Here is a 27,235-nt window from a genome sequence, read left to right on the forward strand (position 1 = left end):
AGTGCATGTGACACGATCAAGCATTAAAGGCAAGAATGAACATAAGAAAAATAAAAGATATAAAATAAAAAAACAGACTCTCTAATGATAAAAAAAAAATACAGTATCTGTAATGAAAAATTCACTGGATGAGATTAACAGCAAATCAGAAACTGCAGAAGAAAAGGTCAGTAACAACAGAAAGCATCCAAAGTGCAACACAAAGAAAAGACTGGATAAAGTTAATAGAGCCTCAGTGACCTATGGGACAATAAACAGTGGTCAAACATACATGTCAACCCAGAAGACAGGACAACAGAAAAAAAAATTCAAATAATGGCTGAAAATATTTCAAATTTGAACCACAGATATAAGTTCACCACATCGTAATCTAATTGTCAAAATCTATGATGCTGGGAAAAAAATCTTAAAACCTGCACTAGAAAAAAGAGGAACACATGTAAGAACACAAACTTCTCATCAGAAACTATGCAACTCAGAAGACAAAGGACTGGTATCTTTTAAAAGGTGAAAGAAAAAAAAGAACTTTCAACCTAGAATTCGGTAGCTAGCAAAAATATTCTTCAAAGCAAAATACTTTTTTCATACAAAGAAAAGTGGAGAATTTGTCACAGCAGACCTGCACTATAGGAAGTGGTAAAGGAAGTTCTTCAGGAGGAAGGAAATGATAACAAATGGAAACTTGGACCTCCACAGAAGAATGAAGAATACCACAAATAGTAAGTATGTAGGTAAAAATACCCCCCCACTATTTTTAAATTTCTCTAAAAGAATTGTTTAAAGCAAAAGTAGTAATAATGTTTTGTGAAGTGTATAGCCTATGTAGAAGTAAAATATCACAAAGGCGAGGAGAGAGTAAATGGAAGAACAGTACAAGGATTTTACATTTTAGATGAAATGGCATGATACTATTTAAAGGTAGTCTGTGACAAGTTAAAGGTGCATTGTATAAAAGATAAAGCAATCTCTGGAAAAAAATTAAAGACATATATATAGTTTAGTAAGCTAGTAGTGGTGATAAATGGGAATACTCAAAAACATTCAATCCAAAAGAAGGAAAAAGAAAACAGGACAAATAGAAAACAAAGAGCTGGATGGCAGACTTAATCCAACCATATCAATAATCACATTAAAAGTATATTGTCCAATCATCCCAATTAAAAGGCAGAAATTATTAGACTAGATTAAAAAAACTAAAGACCCAACTAGAAATATAAATAACCTTAAATATCAAGACACAGATAGATTAAAAACAAAAGGATGGGAAAAAACATACCGTGCAAAAACTAATTCTAAGACAGCTGGATCAGCTATATTAATATCAAAGTAGATTTCAGGAATAAAAAGATATTGCCAGAAAAAAGGAAAAATTTTCCTAAAGAACAAAAGACTTGAATATATGAGGTGTGATCAAAAAATACGGTGAATGCTACTGCTGAATGCCATCCAACGGAAAGGCAGGGATCTTCAATACAGGAAGCAGCAAGGCGAACCTTAGTAACAGTGTGTGACAAGTTTCAACTTGTTCAGTGCAGTCAGTTGGGTGTGAGCTACGGTTGAGGGAAAGTATGTTTTAAAGTGTGCCGTAAATCATCCTCCATCATGACAACGCTCCGTGTCACATATCATTTCTGGTACAGCAATTTCTGTCAAATAAAAACATTATGGTGTGTTCTCATCCATCTTATTCACCGAATCTGGCACCGTGCAACTTCTGGCTCTTCCCCAAAGTCAAAATGATTTGGGACATCGAGGCAGCCACAACGCAACTAAAGACATGAAAGAGCACTTTCAAAACTGCTTCAGAAAGTGGCAAGAACGATGGGATAAGTGTATTCAAAGTGAGGAGGAGTATTTTGAGGGGGATTAATGTAATGTGTCTTTTACTGTAATCAATTTTTTATTTAAACATTCACCGTATTTTCTGATCACATCTCGTAAGATGATATGACCACTTTGGAAAATAGCTTGGCTGTTTCATAGAAAAGTTAAACAAATTATGATACAACTCAGCAATTCCACCCCTAGGTATATCTACACAAGAGAAATGAAAATGGGGGCCGGCCCGGCCCAGTGGCTCAGGCAGTTAGAGCTCCATGCTCCTAACTCCGAAGGCTGCCGGTTCGATTCCCACATGGGCCAGTGGGCTCTCAACCACAAGGTTGCCAGTTCAATTCCTCGAGTCCCGCAAGGGACGGTGGGCTCTGCCCCCTGCAACTAAGATTGAACACGGCACCTTGAGCTGAGCTGCCGCTGAGCTCCCGGATGGCTCAGTTGGTTGGAGCGCATCCTCTCAACCACAAGGTTGCCAGTTCGATTCCTTGATTCCCGCAAGGGATGGTGGGCAGCGCCCCCTGCAACTAGCAACAGCAACGGGACCTGGAGCTGAGCTGCGCCCTCCAAAACTAAGATTGAAAGGACAACAACTTGACTTGGAAAAAAGGCCTGGAAGTACACACTGTTCCCCAATAAAGTCCTGTTCCCCTTCCCCAATAAAATCTTTAAAAAAAAAAAAAAAAAAAAAAAAGAGAAATGAAAATGTAAGTCCACACAAAGACTTGTATGCAAACAGTCACAGCATTACTTTTAATAGTCAAAAGGAGGAAACAATCCAAATATCCATCAACTGAGGAATGGATAAGCAAAATGTGGTAGATCTTACTCAACAAAAAAAGGAACGAATATTACGAGATGGCTGAATCTCAAATACCTCACACTAAGTAAAAGAAGCCAGACTCAGAGGGCTACATAATGTATGATTCCATTAATAGGACATCCACAAAAGGCAGAACTGCAAAGATGGAAAACAAATCCATGACTGACTGCCAGGAGCTGTGGTGGGGAGGTGATTACAAAAGGGCATAGGGGTAGTTCCTGGGGTGCTGGAACTGTGCTGTATCTTAATTATGGTGATAATTACACATCTGTATATGGTTGTCAAAACTCAAAGGACTATATATAACCTAAAAAGGGTAAATTTTACTGTATGTAAAACTAAATTTTTAGGGGAGGGAGAAGCCTGTTAGCACCAACATTTATTGAAGGAACTGAATTCAAGCCACGTAGGATATACCTTTAAATAGCATTGTTGAAATGCCAAATAAAATGTCAAAACGAATGTAAACTAAAAAATCAAATGTATTTTTAAGAAACCTTATAGAACTGTACACTAACACATCAAAATGGGAACTGTGTATAAATTATGCCATAATTTAAAAACAGGGGAAAAACACAAAATACTATTTCATATCAATACTCAGGCTGTGAGCAACAAGAATTCTCATATACTATGGAAGGAGTGTAAATTCATATGATCACTTTGAAAAACAGTTGCACCACACCTAGTAACGATGATCAGAGGAAAACCTATCAGTCAGTTGCATTCCCAGCAATGTACACACCCTAGAGAAGCTACCGCACACGTGTACCCAGGAGACATGTACAAGGAAGGGTATTCAATGCACCCTTGTCTATTATGAGAACCAGAAACAACCCAAAAACACATCAAGCACAGAATGGACAAATAAATCATGGTATATTCATACATAAGACAGCAGAAAATACGATGTATTTCAATTAAATGCACCAATACAGATCAAGCTCGGAAACGATAAGCAGAAGCAGCAAGTCAGAGAAAAATACACACAGTATAATTCCATTCACATCCAGATAATTTTAAAAGGCACGTTCAGCAATATATACATGGGAGTAAGCCTAGAAATAAAAGCAAGGGATGATTGATACAAAAATCAGAAGAGTGGTTATCTTCAGCAGTGAGAGAAAGGGATATGCTCATAGGTTTCACAGAGTAGAATACAAAGGGTGTTCTGTCCTTGAGCTGGCTGATGGATACACGAGTGTGCATTCATTTTTAAGCTATTGTTCTTTGAACGACACAAACTTTGTATATACTTTATTTTGTATAAATTACATATTTCACAATTTAAAAAGTTAATATATATACATATAATAAATAAAACATACTATGCCCAGTAGGTTTTATACACATGTTCTACTAAAAAGAATCATCTCAGTCTTAAAGAGACTAATGCAGGTAATTAAGAGAGGGAAAACAGCACAGCTTGTTTTTTGTTTTGTTATAATTTACTGGCGTGCCATTGGTTAATAACACTATGTAAGTTTCAAGTATACAATTCTATAATACGTACATTATCCGTATATTGCATTGTGTGCTTGCTACCCAAAATCTAGTCTCCCTACATCACCATATGTTTGATCTCCTTTATCCTTCCCCTAACCCCTTTCCTTTCTGGTAACCACCCTACTCTGTTGTCTGTGTCTATCAGTTTGTGTGTTCATTTGTCAGCATAGCTTGTTTTGATATTAACACAGGACAAGGTTTAAAATCAGAATATGATAGATATGTCACTTATGAATATAGATGTAAAAATCCTAAATATTCATACTCTAAATCCAGCAGTGTGTATTTAAAAAGAAAACCATGTCAAAGTGACATTTATTCTAGGAATACAAGGGTGCTTGAGCAATGGAAAAATACCTATTAATATAATTCACTATGTTACCAAATTAAAAGAAATAAACTATTATTCATTAACTCACACAAATATTTGAGTGCCTACATTTTTCCTAGGAATTGGAGAGACAACAGTAACTAAAATTAAAATTAAAAACCCCTCCCCTAGTGGAGTTATGTTCTAGTCAAAGGAGACAGACAGCAATAAAAAAAAATACATAATATAGTGTATCAGACAATGGTAAATACCAAGAAGAAAAACATAAGGCAGGAAAACGGGATTAGGAACGCCATGGGGTGTGGAGCGGTCAGGGTGCACTGTGAGCAAGGACCTGACGCAAGCATGCAGGTATTATCTGGGGGGAAAGCATTTCAGACGGCTGGAACAGCAAGGGCAGAAGCCCTGGGAGAAACACAGGCAGCTTAAGGGTCACCAGGGAGGCCACTGTGTTTACTGAGCAGAGTGACCCAGGAGAGAATAAGAGGAAAGGGATGGTAGTGAGGGTGCAAGGCAGACCGCGTAAGGGCAGGGGTTTGGCTTTTACCCTGAGTGAAGGTGAAAGGAGGTGAACACTGGCGGGTTTTGAGCAGAAGAAGAACATGATGTGACTGACGTTTTCAAAAAATCTTCCTGGCTCCAGTGGTGAGGAGGGTGGCAAGCGTGGCAGCAAGACCAGTTAGGAAGCTACAATAATCTAGGAGATGATAGTAGCTTAAACCAGGATGGTGGTCGGGGGAGCATGTCTTCTGCAAGTTTAGCCAACTGGCTTTATGGATGATTACATGTGGCATGAGAGGAAAAGAAAGGGCTCCAAGATAGCGCCAAGGTTTCTACCCTATGCAACTTAAAGGATGGAATTCCCACTAATTATATAGTCAAGACAATGGTGAAGCGGATTTGGGGTGGGAAAATCATCAGATCGGTTTTGTACGTGAATTTTGAGATGCCATTAGTATCCGAATAGCGATACTGAATAGTCAATTGAATATATACAAGTCTGATGTTCAAGAAGGAATACCCAGGGTGGGTATTATACACTTTGAAAGCTGTCGGTGACAGAGAAACCGAGAAGCAAGAGACAAGTTAGCAAAACAAAGGAAGATGAAACCTAAGCATTACAGCAGAAGATACTAAAAAGAACCAAGCAGATTTATCCCGTAAATTTCAGACAGGCTCAGAACTTAAAACCAGGTACCACGGCAGACAAGAATGAGGTGGGGGGTGAGAACATGAGGATCGTTGCAAGTCTGCATTAGCAAGAGACAGACACCCCTACTCCAGCACCATGCATCTAAGTGACAACCACTACCCACTGCTACAGGAGACAAGTGAAGCCACAAAACCACGACACACTGAATTTCCCACTAGTATTTGCGTTAAGAGCCTGACTCTCAGGAACAGGCCCTCAACCAAGGATCATTAGACATTTGCGTAAGGTACACAGGGTGAAAAAACACCCACACGAAAGTATATAACCACAGAAAAGATCCTAAAAGCTTTCAGGGAAAGGCAAGAGAAAGAAGGGGGAGGCACATACAGAAGATCAGCAATCAATATGACACTAGATTTCAAAACCAACACTGGACATTTGTTTCTTCTTTCGAGAAAATAAAGCTTACACTTTGAAGGTTTCCAAATACTCCATTCCATGGAAAAGAGATCCTGGTGAACATTCCCTACTAGTTCAATTTTGTTACTAAAATTCACTATCCTGAACCAATTCACCTGTTTAGCATAGAGAACTGCTACCAATCAAAGTATTTCCCTCCATGTACCTTTCCACTGCATTTGTCCAGAAAACATTTGAGCACCTACTATGACAGATGCTGAGGATATAGCCAAGAACAAAATAACATAGATTATCTGCCCCTAAGGCCTAGTCGGGAGAGACGCATCAAACAATCACCCAAATAATTATATAAAATTATATGATAAGAAGTTCAGGGCACAAGAAAAATATCCAATTTACACATAAGGCTCCTCTGAGGAACTGACATTTGAGACAGGCAAAAGCAGAGGGAAGAGAGTTCCAAATGGGAGATCCCAAAACTGGAAAGAGCTTAAGGAATTCAAAAAACTGAAAGGGTGGTGTGGCTGAGCAAGGTTTGGATTTTTTTTATATATGCCATAGAAAACCATTGACAGGTATCAAACAGAAATGTGTCATGATCAAATTATGTTTTTAAAAAATCCCTCTGGCACTGGGAGAATTATAAAGGAGCAAACTGCAGTCTAAAAAGGCAAATATGAAAGCAAGGAGACCAAGCAGGAACCATTTCAGTACCCCACATACAAGGATAACTTCCACTAAGGTGGTGGTAATGGAAATGGAGAGCCCAAAAACGTTTTAAAAGGGGAATTGTCGGGAGTTAATTTACCAAAGGAAAACTAGCATAAAAGAGTCAAAGAAAAGACTAAAACAAAAAAATTAGCTGACCCTTGAAGGGACACATTTCAAAGCCCATCTAGTACAAATGAATTGAAAAAGACAGAATCTTCCAGAAGAGAAAAAAATAGCCACCTTTTTCGCTCCCTATTCCTCTCCCACCCCAAGATGCACAAAGAATTTGAAAGTATTCTTTCAGAACCTTGACTATGCTTCTCAAACTTTTGGGAACCAACTCATTTAGTCAAAACTTAAAACCTCCTAAATTGTCCCCCACGTGTTAAATACAAACCTCTCAAATACCCAAAAATGTGACTTTGTACCATTAAACTCTCTCAGGCTGTTTCCCCATTAGCCAAGGAATAGGAAACACATTTATGTTTTAAAAAAGACCAATGTGAGAAGCATGATGCCTGGCTAGAATACAGTTAGCACTCAAACACCAGTTTCCATCTTTTCTTTCAGATTTAGCTATGCTTAGACTAAACAAGTTCCTCAAATAACTCTCCCAAAAAGTCTGATCTGAAGGACTGAGAAAAGAGATCAAATGCAGAGTTTTCACATTGGCTGACCAAAAGAAAAGCGCTAAATATTTTTTCAAACACAGTCCCAAGGAAACCTGGAACATACACAATCTCATTTCCCTAGAACCGTGGTGCTCTAAAACAAAAAAAAAGAAAGAAAAAGAACCACACACACACTTACTTAAAAAAAGTTTATAACTGTTTTAAAAATGTATGTCACTTTAACAACCCTGAAATTATCATCCTGCCCCTGCCCCCACCCCGAGCTACCACAAAATCCTCCTGGTGGTAATGCTTTCCAAACCTGTTACCTGACCTTTACCGCTTCATTCTTACAGGTCTTTGAACTTCAGGAGGTAGAAGGACAAAAGGCAACTCATCTGTTAGGCATAAAACCAGAGTCCCACCAGGGCTCCCCAAACAATCAAGTTCTCTCTTTTCCCTGAGCTGTCTGGAAATCCTGTCAGACAACGGAATATCCCTTTTTTCAAAGGCAGATTCAGACATCCCTTGAGAATCATTCAAACAAATAAGGAACCTTTTACCAATTGAAGGGTCAAAGCCTTCATCAAAACTAAACTGCTATCATTACCCAAAGCAAATGGTACCACTGATCTACTAACTGGGCCTTCTGTGCCGACCTCTGATAGCAGAGTGGAACAGGGGTTGCAATGAAACAGAGCCTCCAGTAAATAGCAAACGCCTCACAAAAGAACAGGAAAGGAAAATATCCAGGGCTGCCTTACTTTTCACACAAAACAGTCTAGATGTTAGAATGTGAGCACAGGAAGGATCTTTATTGGATTTTTACTCCAGGATGTTTTCAACAGAGCTGCAGGGCCTGGGAAAAACGTCTGGGGTGCTTAGGGAGTGGGGTGAGGATGGCAAATCCACAGAGATGGAGAAGCTGGGCCCTCATGCTTGTTTCAAACAGAGCAGTTTCACAGTCATATACTTATTACTGAAGCTCAATTTCATGAGAAAAAATGGTTTTACACATGATGTATTTAAACAACTAATCTATTTCAACCCCTCAGTGTTCGGAAAAACATGTACAAATGAAGACATTAAGACATGAGGTGCTCCGCTGGAACCCAGACTTTGACTCCGAGTCCAGTGCTCTTACCACCACCAGAAGTTACTCATTCTGGCATAGAAAAGAACGCCTATGATCAGAACTGCCCCAACAGAATTAATGCAGAGGGCAGAAATGCAAACCAATTAACCATAACTAAAGACGTCACATCTAAGGATATGAAAAGCTACTTTTGCTTAACAATTATAAAAATTTTCATTAAAGAGAGTAAAACTGACATTTTGAGAACTATCAAGAAACTCATAAGGTGCTTCAAAAAGATGGAGTGACCAAAGGTCACAAAACCTGAAGAAAAATTATTTATTCTAAAATGGCATAATGAAAAGAAATCAAGAGCTGGCCCTGTGGCTCAGGTGGTTGGAGCACCATGCTCCTAATGCCGAGTCACTGGTTCGATTCCCACATGGGCCAGCTAGCTGTGACCTCTACAGCTAAGATTGTGAACAAGGGCTCTCCCTGGAGCTGGGCTGCTGTGTGCAGCCGGTGGTCGGCGTGCGGCGTGAGTGGCCGGCAGCCATCGTGAGCGGCCAGCAGCGGGCAAGAGGGCCAAGAGCTGCTGTGAGCGGCCAACCGACTGCCTCAGCAGGGGGAGCACAAGGCTCATAATACCAGCTTGGGCCAATTAGACGGAGAAACAATGGCTTAAACCGGTGGCGGGAGGTGGAAAAAAGAAAAGAAATCAAACTGAAAAGGTGTGGCCCTGGGTTCTAGTCCCAACACGGCCACATGCATTTGTCACACAGAAGTATGGTCACAGACAAATCATTTCAAATCATTTAATCTGTTAGAAATTCTGTTTTCAATCTGCAAAATTAAGATGATTTGAGAGACCCTCCCACACTAACATTCTAGGATTCTAAGCATTAAAAAGATCATATATTTGATAAGGCTAACACAGACCATAAGACATTGTCTAAAAATGTCACTATCATTTTCAATGAGTAGAAAAATTCCTGTATCTAACAAGCAAGATGATCAAAATTTAAAACTCTAAAAGGAATAATAACATGATATCTAAAACATACCTAAAATGTTTAAATTGTTTCTAAATGGCTCAGTTTCTGGCTTCAGCAATTAAGAGAAACCAGTTTATAGCCATAGCCTGGGAAAGATTTATTTCTACTGTCAGCAGATTCTTTCACAGATTTATGTAGAACTGCTCTAAAGAGGGCAAGGAAAAAAAAAATTCTTAGAAGTCAACTTGCTGAGCAGAAGAAAAAATATGCATATTCTATAGTAAAACTGATATAAAAGGAAGGTGAATTACAGGAACTAGCTGGCTGAAGATTTCGATGATGCCATCTTCTACGTTACAGTCAGCCAATCGTTACATGCCAGACACAGGAGACGCAGTGAAAACAAAGTCCCTGCACTTCCATTCTAGTGCGGGGACGCTAAGGATAACCCAGTAACCAAACAAACAAGGTAATTTCCGATACTGATGGGGCTATGAAACAGATAAAAACCCCGATAATGTTGTGGAATTAGATTAGTAGTTAGAGAAAGCTTCACAGAGAAGATACTTTTGGACGAAGAACCAAATGACGAGAAGCTACACAGAGGGGCTAGTGAAAGGGCTCTGAAGCAGACACAAGTTTGGGGTACTTAAGAAACACAGCGAAGGGTGGCTAAAGCATAATGACCAAGGGGAAGTGCCGGGAGAGCAGATCAGAGTGGTAGGCAAGGGCCAAGCAGGATAGTGATACGATGTGATTCGCATTTTTAAAAGACCACTCACTCTGCTTTCTGTGTACCTATCAAAAATCAAAATGGATTCTGACACTGCCTTTCAAATGACAGACTCTATGATTTTATTGCAGTAAGTCTAGGCTTATTCCATTTGTTTAATGGTAATATAGTTTTGAAATTGCTCTAAGTGTGGAGTTGCACATAAATATTTTAATTGCAGTTCTATAAGTAACATTGTGAGACTACAATAATTACCTTCTCTTTCTCCAATTGCTTTTTCCTTTATTTGCAAACTGTGGATTTTAATGGATGGATACTTCAAGTGTAGTCATCTATTTCTTTTAACGAGAAGACATCTTTTATACTTTTTATATATTTAAAAGAGTCAACCAGGCATGTTAATTGAATTAAAGGCCCTGAAGGAGTCCAAATAGCCATAAGTGACCTAAGTGACATCTCACTTCGAGCATCATTCCACAGTAACACTGAGCCATGTTCAGATGACTGCAGTGATACCTGACAGTGAGGGCTGAAATGACCACTCATCAATGCAGGTTAAACTCACCAGTGACACAATCAGATTCACAAATGCAGAGTAGTTCACCATGAACGTCCTAAAAATGTAGAACACTACAAAGCAGCTCAGAGTGGTTTTACAGGATGGAAAATCCCCGGTGTAAAAAATAATATAAATTCTACCTCTAACCAGGCAATGATGGACACTAGCAGCTGACTCCAGGAACAGCTTAAGGAAAGCAATTCAAATCAAGAATTCAAAGCATGGGCAGATTTCATCTATCCCATGTATCCCTGAGGACTAGCTGCGGACTGATGCAAGCATCTATATATAAAGTGTCAAATGTACCATCACATTACCCGGAACAACTTTTATCAGAGAAGAAACCCTGTGGCATGCCCCAAAAGACTCCAGCTTATCAGTAAAGCTTTGGTAATCATGGACAACGCCACACAATGTATCCAAAAGTGAAAAAACTCCTCTATTTTCAACTAAGTAACAAAACCAAATAGGTAAGTATAACTTTGACCTTGATGGCCCACTAGAAGAGATTTCCAAGCAAGGGGGAGAAAAACTACCAAGCCATTCTGCACATGCTTTTCTCCTTAACACAGGAGAGAAAACTTAGGAAAACAAAATGCCACAGGATTTCAGAGGTGTCACCACCACCTTTAAAGGGAAAAATGAGAAATGTGATTTAAATAATCTGTGTCTTCCTGTCCTTTATTACAGGCAAGATCCTGACCAATATACAAAACATCCCATCACTTCGATCTGTCACTGCTGAGTGGCTCTGGGCTCCACCCTGGAACAGTAGACATTATCTAGCAGTACCATCGTAAAGGAGTCTGGAAATAACCAAGATATCCACACTTTTATTAGTCCTTTAAAAATGTATTTAATTCTGTAAGACAACTGACCTGGACTGTTCAAAAATATCAATGCTATGAAAGACACAAGACCAGGGGACTGTTCTACATTAAAGGAGATTAAAGAGATATGAAAACCAAATGTAATGTATGATTCTTGACGATGCGGGAGTTAAAAAATAAGCTACAAAGAATGTTTTTGGAACTAGAGAAAATTTGAATATGGACAATGTGTTATATACTACTGTATCAATATTAAGTTTCTTGAATGTGATAGTGAAATTACCGTTATTTAGGACAATGTCCTTGCTCTTAAGATATATATTCTAGTAATAACTATGTTTGGTGTCAGATGAATACTAGATTTATCAGGGTGATCACTTCGCAAGATATATAAATGTCTCATCACTATGTGGTACACCTGAAACTAATACAATATTGTATGTCAACTGTAATTGAAAAATAAAAAAATGTAAAATAAATGACATATATTCTAAAATATTTAGGTGTGAAGTACCAGCACTAGTTAACACTTTCAAATGGTTCTGAAAAAACATCAACAAAAAACAAACAAACATACCTATGTGGAGAGGACTAAAGCAAGCGTGGCAAACTTGTAACAATTAATAAGAAAGCCAGATGGTAGGGGATGTTCACTATTGTACTCCAATTTTTCTGCAGTTTTGAAATTTTTTCAAAATACAAAAATGGATTAAAAATATGTGTCAACACCACCTTGAACTTGAGTGTTTACTGGACAGACGTGGGTTCTCAGATCACCAGGAGGGTAATCAAGCTGGTTCAGATTTTTGGTATCTGTTCTTATCCATTCCTAAGTAACAATAAAGTAAACGCCTGCACAATTTCTGGGAGATAGTGTAGTGATAACGAGACATTTAACAAGAGACTAATAATTACCACATATTCCTAACCTGGAATCTAGAATCCCACAACAGTCTTTAAAAATAATAAGGTATGTCTATACGTACTAGTATCATGGCAAATATATTAACTAAAGTAAACAGCAAAGCCATTAAGAAACGTATGAGCCAATTTTTTTCAAATTAATATAACTTTTTATGTAGGTTATAGGTAGAATTTATGGGTTACTTTCACTTTTTCTGTTGTATTTTGCTTTCTGTTGTATTTGCACGTATTGCTTTTATAACAGGTTAAAATTAAGTGACACACACATAATTAATCAAACTATACTTCTACTAAAGCCACAACAGTAAACACCTATTTTAGCTGAGATATGAGCTACATGCCAGAGGCAGATCTAGGAATAGTTTCATCAAGATTAGGATAAAAATTAAGTACCAAAATGTAGCCATCATGCATTAATCATTCATTAAACATGCATTTATTGATGGCTACTCTGCACAGTACCCTAGTGGATACTGAAATAAATAAACCTAGTCTCTACCCTCAAGGAGTTTAATCTCACTGAGGGAACCAGACAAACAAGCCACTAACCCCCAAAAAGCACAAAGAATCAGAGCGGTGATGTACAACACCAACAAGCAACATGCTATGCAGCCCAAGCAACATAAAGCCAAAGGCAGGTGAGAAGACACACTGAGCACATACATCTTCAATCAATGCATCATCAGACAGAGCTGCAGACTAACAGAATGTCCCCAAGCTTAGAGCAGATTCATACAATAGAGTTTACTCAAATATATTAAAATTAAGAAATTTAATTCAGTTCAAATATTAGGCATGGACTATGCCAAGAATTCTGTCCAGAGACAAATTACAAAGACAAATAAAACTCAGTTCCTACCCTCAAGGTGTTTATAGAACACCTCCCTCTTAAAATAGAAATATGCCATTAACAAGCATATTTGTAACACATACAATACACGTAATTATAATTATACATAATTACATAGTATAATTACATTATATATAACAATATACAGTAGAAAAATGCCATTAACAAGCAATTAAGGATGAAGAACCTAAAGGAATACCACAAAAGCTACCATTTATTAAGAACTGACTTTGTGCCAGGGATGCATACGCCACCATGAAGCGGAGTTAAAACTGTCCCAGGTTCCAAAGCTGGGTGTTTAACTCAGGGCTTTGTCTCTCCCAAGGCTCAGTTCCTGACATTACATTATACTTTCTCTTAACAAAAAAGTCCAAAATAATAGAAATAAAAATAATATAGAAAATGACACAGACGTGAACATGATACATTTGATATGTACATATAACATCAAGTTTTCTGACTGCATTTGTGACTGTATTTGTTCAAGTGTTTAATTTTGAATTAATTACAGAAAACAAGCCTATCAAGAGAACAAAACTAAAAGGGAAATGTTTGTATGTGGACTACCGCAACTTATAATTACATATTGGAAGAGCATAAGGGTCAGCATCAAAATTTCAGTTTCCTCACCATCAACAGGTCATCTTATGTCTAAATCAGGAGTCAGGAAATCAGGAGCCCTAAGTCAAATCTGGCCCACTGCCTGTTCTGGCAAATAAAGTTTTATTGGAACACAGCCAGACAGGTCCCTTCGTTTGCGCATTGTCTATGGCTGCTTTCCCACTACAATGGCAAAACTAAACAGTTATGATACAGATAGTATGCTCCACAAAACCTAAAATATTGTCTGGCCTTTACAGAATAAGTTTGCCAACGCTGGTTTAAATGATAGCCACACGTATCACAAATGGTAGAGAAAAAATTAGCTTCTTCATTTCCGTTCTACTAAAGCTTTATCTGACTTAAGTTATCTTCCTTTATAATTAGTGTCACTTAGTAAATGCTAATGAGTTTTTGAATTTCCACTAGAATGTTCACAATCAGGTATTTCCCAGACCAGGTCTTACTTTAGCTGCCCAGTAATTTATCCTTCACAATATTAACACACACAAAACCCTAATCAAGGCACGTTTGTAATTACCCCCACACATACTTATCCCTGTGCTGCATACAATCTGCAAAGCTATAGTCAGGAAAGGCCAAATACAGACACAACAGCCGATATGACTAAATAATTCCTAATACCCTGTTCACACTACAACATCTCAGTCAACTGCCATTTAGGACCAAACAGCATCAACCTCACCGGCCTGCTTATTAGAAATGCAAATTCACGGCCTCATTCCAGAGCTATCAGGTGATTCGTATGCCCAGTAAAAGCTTAAGAACCACTGCACCAAAACCGAGTTTATATTACTTACCTTGAGTGTGAAAAGGCTGATTCGGCCAGGCAGTTTATAAAACAGCCCCTCTCCTCCTCTTGAATTGGAATGCAGCATGGCATTGAGACACGCGAGAGGGGATGTCCCACTGTAAAAACACACAAGGATGGGTGAGGGTCATACAAGTCCATATGCCTACTTACTCAAAGATCTAATACTCTCCAACTCATTCCTAAATCAATAAAAAGCAGAGCAAGAACTATAGAAGAAAAGCTCCCATGACAACATTCCACTTTGAAAGTAGCAAAAGAGTAACATGTGAAATTCCCATAAATTACATCCACAGTACTCTGGGACAAGACATGTTTTCTGATAACCCCGAGCCATACCTGGCACTTCTTTAGTGCATTTTGACAATATGAACCAAATTCTCAAGAAATTTAGAAAAACTATACAATTATTTTTCAAGTTCACTCATGCATGTAATGCTTGGAAACCGCCACATAACATTATCAACACAAAGACCACAGAAATCAATGGTGCCGTCCCAAGAACAAGCACAGCTTTTTTGTTCCCAGTTAAATATTTTCTAATCAGCACACAAAAGAACAGTATTCCATTTGCTTTTTCTCTGTTGGGAAGGGGGAAGGATAGGTTTTATTCTACATCTACACAAGAGCAATCGTTTCAATTTGAATATAAAAAAAAAAGTACAACAGATTTAGTACCCAATAACGTTAAACCAAAAAAAAGATGGCATGTTAAGTTATTTCATGGTCCCTGCTACAACACTAGTTCCCAAAATAAATGACAACTCAGTGAATGAGAGGCTAGTTCCTAAATCTTAAAATAGAAAAGCTGTCAAAAACACAGACCCCTGCCGTTACCGGGACCAAGTTTGGCACTAGCACGAGCTTGGCGGTCGCATTCACCTGTGCACCTTCTCTTCCCTCTCCCCAGCATGTTAAAAAAATATACGAATATCTGAAAGTCTCTTAGCACTTTTCAGAACCAGAGGCCCTGATTTATGCAGTGTTAAAAATAATTTCTGAGTTTAAAAAAAGCCATTAAAAAAACCTATTACTTAGACAGCTTTGGAACACACTGGATGCTAAAAACACTTTCATGAAGAACCAATCTCTAAAAGAAATCTTGTGCAGAATCTGGAGTATCAAGTGGGTGTGCTAACATCTCTGCTACAAGGGGAACAGCATGCTGGTAGACTCCTTCTGCAAACAGTGTGGCTCCTACACACTATACCTCTGTCTACAAATTACAGAGCTGCTCACTCATCACGAGCCACCATGACTGCTACAGAATTCCTACAAGAGCAAGAAGCAGAAACAAATTCAAGTTCTTAATTCCATCTGTCCCAAAGGGACTAATTTACCTTCTATAGGCATAGTGGTCCAACAGCAGTGCAGACAGCAGCATGATGGGAAATAGCCCGTAAAAACAAAAATAAAGCACAATTATAACACTACACAGTGCACAGGTACTATTTAAATGAATGTGATCTAGGCAATCCTGAGCTTCCTTCCCCAGAAAATGTCAACTCGAGAATGTATGAACTGACAACAGGAAAGTATGTTTTGACCCTAAAAGGTCAATGCCAAGCAGATAGAGCTTAACCAGCAAAAACATACGCTGTTTGTTCTGTCCCAAGAAAAGACTGTGTTGAGCTCTCCTCTTGCATTTGAAAAAAAAAAAAAAGTTCAGGTGAGGAGAGAAAAGGATTAAGGGCAGTCACTGGTTTGGGGACCTGCAATCCCTTTTTTGTTGCTGACTTGCTGCTTCTCAGGGAAACCTACATCACAGCACAACAAAAATCAAGGTTACCCCAAAATTTACTATATTCATATCATGAATGGCTAGAATCAGTAAGAGAAAAAAAAGCCAGTGGATTTTATGATGAGACCACCCCTCTTTGATTCTACACAAAGGACTTCAGAGATACAGCAGAGAGAGAGGGTAGTTTTAGACTCGATAGAGCCTGTCAGAATCCACCCCACTCTATCACTGAAACTTACAAAACACAGTACAAGAGAAAATGTGCCAACTCCTTAAACAAAAGCAAGCTACAAGTCAAGATTTAAGGGAGATCAAGGATGGGGAAAGCCACTGGACCTCTGATGAAAACAAATTAATGTTCACCCACTCCCACCCTCCACTCAAGAGGACACAATCTGGGAGATACCGTATTTCCCCGAAAATAAGACTGGGTTTTATATTAATTTTTGCTCCAAAAGACGCATTAGGGCATATTTTCGGGGATGTCTTATTTTTTCACGTACAATAATCTACATTTATTCAAATACAGTCATGTCACCTTCTTCTGGAACATCATCATAGCGTACTAAATGTGTCCATTTGGCTGATGATCTTAACTGGGGCTTATTTTCAGGGTAGGTTTTATTTTTGGGGAAACACAGTAGTTCCACACCACTATCAGACATATGAGCAGATATATATGCTTATGTGGACTTACATCACTACAGAACCACAGAAAGACACGTCCTATGAAACCCTCATGTTAAGCAACAAAAGCAATACAAACCTCATTTCCTTTAGTCCTTCCGCTTCTATAACCTGCAGAATCTGTTTCGGTGTCATTGGAGCATCCGAGTAGTTTTCTAGTACCTGAAGAAATATAAATGTTATGATTTCAGTGTGCAATTTCCATTTATATCTATCAACATATAATGGGCTACAGTTCTGTTATGCAGTATCACTGCTGACAATTCAGTTTTTTCCACAGTTAAAATTACTTTAGAAACCAAGTTACACATAGTTGCTGTGACTGCAATTAGCTAAAATATTCTAATTCTCAACTCTAAAAACACATCTTCCTAGCATATAGGTCTGACAATTAAGTTTGCAAACTTGTTGCAACAATGTTGCTAACCTTTTTTGATATCAGAGAGATTATTCATTATGAATTTGTACCAACTGGACAGTTAACCAAGTTTACTATTTGGAAGTGCTGAAAAGGCTGCATGAAAAAGTCAGACGACCTGAACTTTTCACCAATTCATGGCTCTTGCATCACGACAATGCACCAGCTCACACGGCACTGTCTGTGAGGGAGTTTTTGGCCAGTGAACAAATAACTGTATTGGAACACCCTCCCTACTCACCTGATCTGGCCCCCAATGACTTCTTTCTTTACCCAAAGATAAAGGAAATATTGAAGACATTTTGATGACCTTCAGGACATCAAGGGTAATACGACGACAGCCCTGATGGCCATTCCAGAAAAAGAGTTCCAAAATTGCTTTGAAGGGTGGACTAGGCGCTGGCGTTGGTGCATAGCTTCCCAAGGGGAGTACTTTGAAGGTGACCATAGTGATATTCAGCAATGCGGTATATAGCACTTTTTCTAGGATGAGTTCACGAACTTAAGTCCCACCTCGTATATTACAGTATGTGGGACCTTAGCATCCCTGTTTACTGTTTCACTTGATACTGTTTGTATGACTAAACCACAAAATACATAGTGCTACACAGTAATTTATAAGAAATGCATTCAGATTTTCTTTCCCAAGGAAGTTTGATTAGTATCCATATTTTAATTTTTTTATCTTATTTTTTTTTAGATTTTATTGGGGAAGGGGAACAGGACTTTATTGGGGAACAGTGTGTACTTTCGGGACTTTTTCTAAGTCAAGTTGTCCTTTCAATCTTAGCTGTGGAGGGCACAGCTCAGCTCCAGGTTCAGTTGCCATTGTTAGCTGCAGGGGGTGCAGCCCACTATCCCTTGTGGGAGTGGAACCGGCAACTTTGTGGTTAAGAGGACGCCCTCCAACCAACTGAGCCATCTGTCCACCCAGGAGCTGAGCGGCAGCTCACTGACTTCATTCTAGTTGCAGAGGGCGCAGCTTGCTGGCCCATGTGGGAATCGAACCGGTAGCCCCGTTGCCCAGAGCTCACGCTCTAACCATTGAGCCACCCCGTCCACCCCAGTACCCATATTTTTAAATGATGGTTTCTGCTACTGTTGTAAAATTTTGGTGTTAATTGCCACGGCCCATTTTGCCATTTGGCAACACGATGCTATGACTCTACATGATGGGTGCAAGCAAAACAATGAGAAACAGAATGTCCCATTTATGTCGGCATCATCTGTAACTAAGACATGGCGGTAGTTTCTTGCGAGCAACTGCAGCTCTCTGACTTTAAGAGGTTGAGTTGTTTTAGAAATGTTATCCTTCTCAAGGAGGAAAAAAGACAGGCTGTCAGCACCTTTCTACTGTCTCCACCTGTGCAGGGGCTGCCCCCACTACATCTTAGTCACTTAACAACGGTAACAACTAAGTACTGCTCTGTCACAAGTAAAATGTAAAGCAAGAAGTCTGACAGGACTGCTGCTGACGGTTCTCACTACGGAAGAACATGAGCCCTCAACACAAAAGGAAGTCAAGTTTTGGAGAAATAGGTGCTGAAATAAAACCCCTATTTACTATGAACCCATTCTTAGCTTGTCTCTTTGCAGTTTTTACATTCTCCTTGGATAGCATTAGCATGTCCCAAAGTTTCAAGTACTACCTACATTCTGATTAAATCCCAAATCTCTACCTCTAGCCCTGATTTCTCCCCAAACTTCAGACTCAAATATTCAGCTCTGCACCGGGCCTGCCCCTTGACCATCCACCCTAATTCATCTCCCCTCTTCTTCCAGTATTCCCTACTTTGGTTGGCAGCCTATCTAATCACCTAGTTCAGAAACCCAGGTGTCGTCCTCCACTCTCACCTGCCCTACCTCCTACAACCAGTTTCTTACCTGACCCAACACAGCAGCCTCTTCACTAATATCCGTGCAACCAAGCTCTGCTTTCCTCAAGTCCATTCTTACCCTGCTGTCATCCTTCATTCAACAAATACACGAATACTTTGTGCCAGGAACAATTCTAGGAATTCATCAATAAACAAGACAAATCTCTGCTCTTGCAGAACTTACCTGCTATAGCCTGAGGTCAACCCAACAAAATAAACATGCCCTCATCACTTTCCTGCTTTACAATCCTTCAACAGCAACCTAACCACACACAGCAAAAGCTGAAACTTCCAGACAATCCATTGGCCCACCAGAAAAACACGGGTTTTAGAACCAGACAGACTTGGAGTCAAATTCTGGCCTTCTAAACTTGGGCAAGTAACCTACCCAATCTGAGCCCAGGTTCTCTCACTTGTGAAGGAAGGATATTGATGTCTTCCTCTCAGAGTTGTTTTACAGATTAGAGATAATGTAAGTGTGTCCAGTGCCCAGAACAAAGTAGGTGCTCACTGGCTTGGCACACAAGGCCCTCACAATCTGGTCTCTACCTGACACTGCCAAACTGATACTCCACAAACTTCATGTTCCAATAACTATGCGTAGTTCTACCCAATTCCCCCAATCTCCACCTTACAAATTCCTTCTCTTTCTCTCTTCCCTCTGCTATTTCTTGTCACCAGCTCCTGCTTACATCCTCTGTGATGGGCCTAACTCCTACTCACCCCTCAAGATTCAGTTCGGAAAGCACCTTCCTCCAGGAAGCCACCTCTGATCTCTGCCAGGCAGAAGTGAATTGTCTTTTCAGTGTCCCCATAGTTCCACAACACATATAATTTACCTTCCGAAGCAGAACACTTGAGAGTGAAAAGAGGGACTGTTCATAATTACAATAAGCAGGACAATAAACAGGAACCAAGAAGTCACTCTACCATTTATACATCTATGATGGCACTTACCATGCCGCTAGGAAAATTCTATTCCTGTGTCTGGACCTTCCCCATCCCCAGAAGACCGTAAGTCTCTCAAGGGTAAACCTTATCCACCTTTGTACTCCAAGAACCTAAGTAGGCAGTGTCGACTTCTACAAACCCACAACAAACCCTGGGACAAGCTACTAATGTTCACTGCTACAGATATAATTTCTTTGATACTAATTGTGAGCTGAGCTAGTGAATTTTTGTAGGACTTTTTTTTAAGCACGAGTGAAAAAATTAGTTACCAATTATTTAAACAACAATCAGGAAAACTGAGAATCAGAGGCTGAGAATCTAAGACAGAGGAAACAAAATCTCTAAAGGAAGTTACATTAAAAGATAAAAGTATTTACTTTTCTTAAACCTGTATATGCCTCCAGCTTTTAGTATAAGAACAATTCAGCAGTGTTCTATTCCTAGTCTCTGTGCTTCTAGAGCACACTTTAAAGAAAGGGGGAGAAAAGTATCTCTTCTCCTACTTCAAAGGGGAAAAAATGTTTGATGTAAGAATGGTCAGTCATGAATCAAAGTGAAAGATAAAGCTGTGCAATGAAGAGTTTCTCAAAGCCAGGGAGAATCCATTTAAGGGCATTCAATTTAAAGGGAAATCCCCTTGGCTATTTCTCCCAAATAAATTATTCTTAACAACCAGGAGTATTTATACCCATCCAAACCCCTGAAGTCTACCTCTTACATCTAGAAAAGACAACCGTACAAAATGTTTGAGAGAATATCTATTTCTTAACATATTTAACATCAGCAAAAATCAATCTCCTAGAGCATACTACACTGCTGAAATTCTCCAGAAGTCTTGTCTCTCCTACCAAAACACTTGAAAGGGTTCCCTGTATCACTCTAGCCACCACTTTGAGCAAGGTCAGAAGCAATATGAAATGCCCGCAAGCAAGTGCATCTGAATGCCACGGTAAAGCACTTCTAATTCCCCTGCCCAAAGAGCAGTTAAATCTACTGCCCTTCCATGTCAGCTCAGTTGGCATACAAGGCCCTCAAAATCTGGTCTCTGCCTGTCTCTCTACCTGATACTGCCAAACTGATACTCCACAAACTTCATGTTCAAACGCCACTCTGTCCGGTGTAAACTCGCACAAACTCTCCAGCACTCAGTTACAGCAACTTTTTTTAAATGAGAGGATTCTCAAAGCTCCCCCTCACCCAAAGAAAATTCTAAAACAAAAAACAATAAAAGATATGCAAAGCTACAGACCATGTTCCCAGGAGTTGTCTTTCACATTTTTAAGTGCACCACAAAGTAATTTCTATTTGTATGACTATTTTTTAATTAAGAACCATAGAAGAAAAAGAGAAAACTCACATCATCTGGCATGAAGTTGGGCTAATGACAAAACAGAAACAAGCAACCTGGACACTGAAGGTCAGATCACAGTAAACTCAAGAACCTAAAGAGGCTGAACAGAATAGTCGACCCCAAATTCCTCAAGTCTTTCAACTAGTAAGAGCCAACAGAGCTTTGAGACAAATAAGACTTAAAATTCTGTCAGGACATAAATAACAGGATTTAAAGGTACTTTCACCTACCTCTAACAAGTAAAACTCTGGCAAGCAAATTTCTTTTTGGTGCCCAGAGCCATAAACACCTGCATAACAGGAACTCAGAGGAGAATTTCAATGAACACACAAAACTCGACCTCAAGGAAAGAGAGTGCACATCCTTTTGGCTCTCCCTTACTCTCCTTCAAGGCTAAATTTGTTTCTAGGTGAAGCCACACTGAAGAAATCCTGAAATTTCCAAGAGATCCTGAAAGCTAGCCAAAGCTTCCAATTTTGATTGAATCAGAAAAAATACTTAGGAATCTCAAAAATCTTCAAATTTCACATGCCAAACCAAAACAATTTAACTGAAGCACAAAAACTTCAGCGCACAATTGTTATTTCTATTCCTTGGGCAAAAAAAGCCCAGGTAAGACAATCTGGAACACCAGTGAAAACTCTATAGACCAAACAACTTTATAGTTCTTCCAAGTCAGTAACTGAGTTTTAGAGACTCCAAAAAAGAAAAAGATGTATCATAGATTTGTAACAACCCTAAACATATATTCATCTTTTCTTGCACCCCTTTAAGGCAGGAATCTCATTTCCCAATAAAATAAAAGATTAGAAGGTTGAATTCCATTCATCATTAAAAGTGAATTATAGCAATTATATATAAACTACAGGGAGTGAAGAGACAAGTAATGGTCTCTGCACTATAACCCTGCTGTGTGACAGTTCTGAGGAAATGACATCTCTGGGAGAAACACAACCTGTTACTACTGTCATCAGCAAGATTTTATAAGAACATGTCTCAAAGTGTCTTAGTTTTGTGGGTGCAAATCCAAAAGGAACGTATCTCACCTACAAGTCCTCTGACACTGAAAACAAAATTCACAACCTCCCTGACCAGGCAGCTTCAAACACTCAAATTACTCTCTCCCTTGCTAAAACCTTAGTGAGCAGTACCTTCAGACACTTGGTATTTGTGCAACACTCCATGTATATATACATAGGCCAGGACACTAAGGAATAAAGAACACACATACATTCTTTGCAAAGTGTGGTCAGTTCTCTGTAGCGTGCCTATCTCCAGTCTAGCTTATGAAATAAAACACTCCAGTCACTGTTTCTCAAAGTGTGGTCCATGGCACCTGCATTAAAATCAACCTGGGCATCCGGTTAAAATGAGATACTGAGGCGGAACTCCAGAATCTAGCTCAGTAGCTCTTAAGAAGGGCCCCAGAAGCAGCATTCCTAACAACCTCCCCAGGTGTCCCCACTGAACACTAAAGTTTGAGAACCACTGCTCAGGGGTCAAGCTGGGAGGAAGCACTTGCTTCCCTCCACACACCTGGTTTATATTGGGAAAGCTCAAAATGCCACTCGTGTCCTTGAAATTGGGGGCGCTTCCCCACCCCTGGAGTCAAACCCATCACCCCACAGCCCACCAGGAAGCGAGGGAGGAGCTTCCGACCCTTCCCGGAAACCTAACTCCCCCCGAGTGCATAAACCAATCTTCCCCAGACCCCCAGACGCTGCCAAATAGTGGGGGAGGGGAGGCTGGGGCCCCGCCGCCCGGAGTGGGAGGAGCTGGCCTACCAGCTCGCCCCTCCGCAGGAATTTAGTGGGGGTGGCGTGCAGAAAAGGGCGCCACATCCAACCTGGCGGGGGACCTCTCCCCACCCAACGCCTTGGGGGGTTGTCCCGTTCCAGGAGGAAGGGTGGCCCCGCCCCTCCAGCGGTGGGCAGGGCTTCGCCCCTCCCCCTCCCGGTGGGGGATGCGCGGCGATCCCACCCCCACGCCCCCACTGAGCCCCCCTTTGGCGGCCCGCCTCACCAGGCGCGCGGCCTCCGCCCACGTGCGCTCCTTCTTCCTCTTCTGTTTGTCCTTCATCCTCCTCCTCCTCCCCGGCGGCGGCGGCGGCAGCGGTGAATCCACGCGGGACCTCCGGGCGGGGCGGGCTGGGGCGACGACGGTGCGGGGCGGCGGGGGGCGCGTGGCGGCGGCGGCGCGCGAGGACTCGGGTGCGGCCGGGGAGTGGGGGCGGGCGCGCGGGGACCGGCTGGCGCGAGGGCGGTGATGGGGGAGGGGTAGCGGCGGCTCCACGCGCCCGCGCTGCGTCAGTCGCCCACGGCGGCAGCGGCGGCGGCAGCCCCACGATCGCTAAGGAATGCGGCGGCTCCGCATAACCATGGGGTCAGAGGTCACGGCTTCGGCCTTTGCTTTCCCGCTCTGCTGAGGGGCCGAGACAGGACTGGAGGCGGAGCGGGAAGGCGAGACGCGGCTTTCCTTTCGGCGCCCGGGTGTGTGAGTGTCTGCTGTGGGTGTGTGTGAGTGTGTGTGAAGAGTGAGGAGGGGGAGTGTGGGGTTTTTTTTTTGAACAAAAACAAACCGAAAGGACTGCTGGGAATCGTAGTCCCGCCTGCCTCTCTGGCCTCCCCCGCTCCGGAAGAATATGGCTGCGTGAAACGCTTGGACCACACCTCCCGGGGTGCCCCGCGGCCTGTTTTTCCGCCCTCCCCTGCCTCCGTTAGCCTCACGCAGAGCTCGGTAAGGAAGAGGAACTGGCAGTCGTTCGGGGAAGGGACTGGGCGGAGTCTCGCGAGGTGCGGGAACTTGCTGGGGGCCTGAGGCATTCTGGGAGGCGATGCTGGGAAGGGGCGGTGGCTGGGCTCTCCGAGCTACGTTTAATCCCCACCACTCCCCAGCCACGTTTAACCTCTTCGGCGCTTTTTGCTGCTTGATGGGTGAGGGTGGGGATCGAAAATTGATCGTTCCACTCCCAGAGCCCACTTTGTGCCTCTCTCCACCTAAGCCGTTCTCACCGACACTTCTTTTAGGTGACAAGAGGCAGGACTTTCCCTTTTGGTCCTCCCCTGAATGACTCACTGCCGCATAATAATGAGACAACCACTCATACCAGTAAAACGGTTATTCCACAATTGATGGACCTAGACAGTTCCCCATTTCCTCCTGTGCTTTCATGCCCTGTGTGTTTGCAGAAGCAGTATTTGCAGAAGCTGCACTCAGCAGCCTAGAGCGTTCTTACCACTTGGTGAATTTGGTGATATGTTGACGGGTAGTGCAAAGAACTTGGATTTGGAGGCCATACTGAATAGAATGCACCTGAGGCCTTTTTCGAGGCAGTATTCCGGGGAGAACACTGGCGGTGGAGTCAAACAGACCTAGACTGGAATCCTGGCTAAATCACTCCCTGGCTCTCAGCCTAAAACTAGGGGCTCACCTCTCTGAGCCTCAATTTTCTAATCTACAACATGAGTCTTAATACCTCACAGCATTGTTGGGATTAAAATTAACATAAAACACCTGGCAGATTGGAGGAGCGTGTGAAGAGGGACCTTGATATTAGGTCCATATAATTTGACTCCTGGCGTGGAGCAAGTGTTTAATAATTAGTGCAAGCAGAGAGATAATGGGCAATAGTACTTAGCCTCTTCGAGCCTTGGTTGCAGAGCATGAAATGAGGTTCAGAGTACCCAACACATAGGTTTTCTGTTCCTGTGTGTTCCTATCAACAGATATCTGAGTCAACAAGTTGATGGACCCAGACATTTCTTCATTTCCTCCTGTGCTTTCGTGCCCTATGTGTTTGCAGAAGCTGTATTTGCAGAAGCTGCACTCAGCAGCCTATTGAATCAACAGATATCTATTGAATCAATATCCAGAAACATTCCTAGAATCAGTCCTAAACTGGATTAATGGCCAGCTCTTAAAAATTAGGGAGGCTGGGTGATTGGCCACATTTCAAAAGTTTCCCTGGGTGAGGAAACATCCCCTCCATTCCTTGGTGTTAGCACAAGGTCGAGCCGGAGCTGAGAGAACACTGATACTATGCTGTCCAACACCAGTTCAGTGCTCCTGCTTTTAATGCTGGTCACAGACGTCCACGCCCACTAAAACAACTCCTGCTAAGTGAATAGACTCTAAATGGTGAAAGCATGTTTTTAAATCTCTCCCCTTCCAACTTCACCCCAAGAGGGGGGAAAGGAAGAACAACACCCACTATCACCACCACCAAAAACTAGTTTCAACTGATTTTTTGTTTTTAATTTATACCTGACACAATAACCTTTGACAACTCATTTGGCTTGTTTCAGATGTTCTTGAGTAGCTTCACCCCACCCCCCAACTTCCAAAGAGTAACTAGAGAAGAATTGCTCTAAAATTTACATGCTTAGTACAGGCACTGTGGGAGGCAGAATAATGACCCCAACCTACCCAAAACTATGAACTCATCCTTGGAACCTGTGAATACGTTATATTTCCTGGCAAAGGGACTTTGCAGATGGAATTAAGGACCTTAAAATAGGGAGATTATCCGAGATTATCTGGTGGGCCCAAGGTAAGCATATGGACCGTTAAAAGCAGAATACAGAAGAGATGCCTTGGATAAATGAAGCTGGAGAAGAATCAGATTCCAGGCTTGAGAGGAACTCAACCCACTGTTGCTGACTTTGAAGGGAGCCATGAGCCAGGGAATGTAGGGAGCCTCAGAAGCTGAGAACAAGCTCTGCCAACAAGTAACAGGACCTCAATCCTACAACCTCTTGGAACTGAATTTTGACAACATGAATGAACAGGAAGCAGGTTCTCCTCCACCCTCGAGTCTGCAGAAAACAGTCCTGCCAACAACTGGATTTTAGCCTTGTTAGATTCAAAGCAGAGAACCAACTGAGCCACACTGTGGTCAACTTCTGATCCACAGAAAGTGTGAAATACAAATGGATGTTGTTTTAAGCCACTGTATCAGGGTAACATTTATAGTAGCACAAAAAAGCTAATCTAGGCACTGTGAAAAACGCCTTTATTTATCTTGCAGCCAACACTGCCTAGTTCTCACAGTTGGGTCCAGCCATGGGGGAATCCAGATGTGAGTATTTCAAGGCCTCTACCCTTGTAGAATCAAACAGAAACTAACGATAACATCATAGTTAAGAGTAAAAAGAATGAAATGTGTTCAGAGGACTGTAGACGGTATGTGTTGGAAAATTGGCTTTACTCATTAAGCCTTAAGTAGCTGGGATTTTTTTAAAGTCAATGAGTTTCTTCTCTTGTGAGAAGCACCAAAAACCTGCCCTATACATTTTTTGGTGTGTGTGTTTCTGTTTTTAATCCCAGTGCTTTTATTCCAGAGTATCTTTAAAGTCAACACAGGTGTCACAGGGCAGTATAAAACAAACAGGACTGATATTCAACCCTGCCCCATTTGGGGATGAG

General features: G+C 41.1%; 1 protein-coding gene across 2 annotated transcripts in view; it reads right to left on the bottom strand.

The window, feature by feature from the left end:
• ASXL1 (ASXL transcriptional regulator 1) overlaps positions 1 to 24,159 on the bottom strand; it is a 62,757-nt gene extending 38,598 nt beyond the window's left edge. Inside the window, exons 1-3 of one of the 2 annotated variants that reach the window (XM_074318244.1) lie at positions 23,834 to 24,159; positions 17,294 to 17,376; positions 14,776 to 14,884 (exon numbers count right to left, since the gene is read on the bottom strand). In XM_074318244.1, coding sequence (XP_074174345.1) covers positions 14,776 to 14,884; positions 17,294 to 17,376; positions 23,834 to 23,890 — 249 coding nt within the window. In that variant the 5' untranslated portion in view covers positions 23,891 to 24,159. The remainder of the gene's footprint in view (positions 1 to 14,775; positions 14,885 to 17,293; positions 17,377 to 23,833) is intronic. The other variant, XM_074318243.1, reaches the window with a different exon arrangement.
• Positions 24,160 to 27,235: the final 3,076 nt, after the last annotated feature.

Source organism: Rhinolophus sinicus, linkage group LG13 (genome assembly GCF_036562045.2).
Source record: "Rhinolophus sinicus isolate RSC01 linkage group LG13, ASM3656204v1, whole genome shotgun sequence".
Taxonomy (NCBI): domain Eukaryota; kingdom Metazoa; phylum Chordata; class Mammalia; order Chiroptera; family Rhinolophidae; genus Rhinolophus; species Rhinolophus sinicus.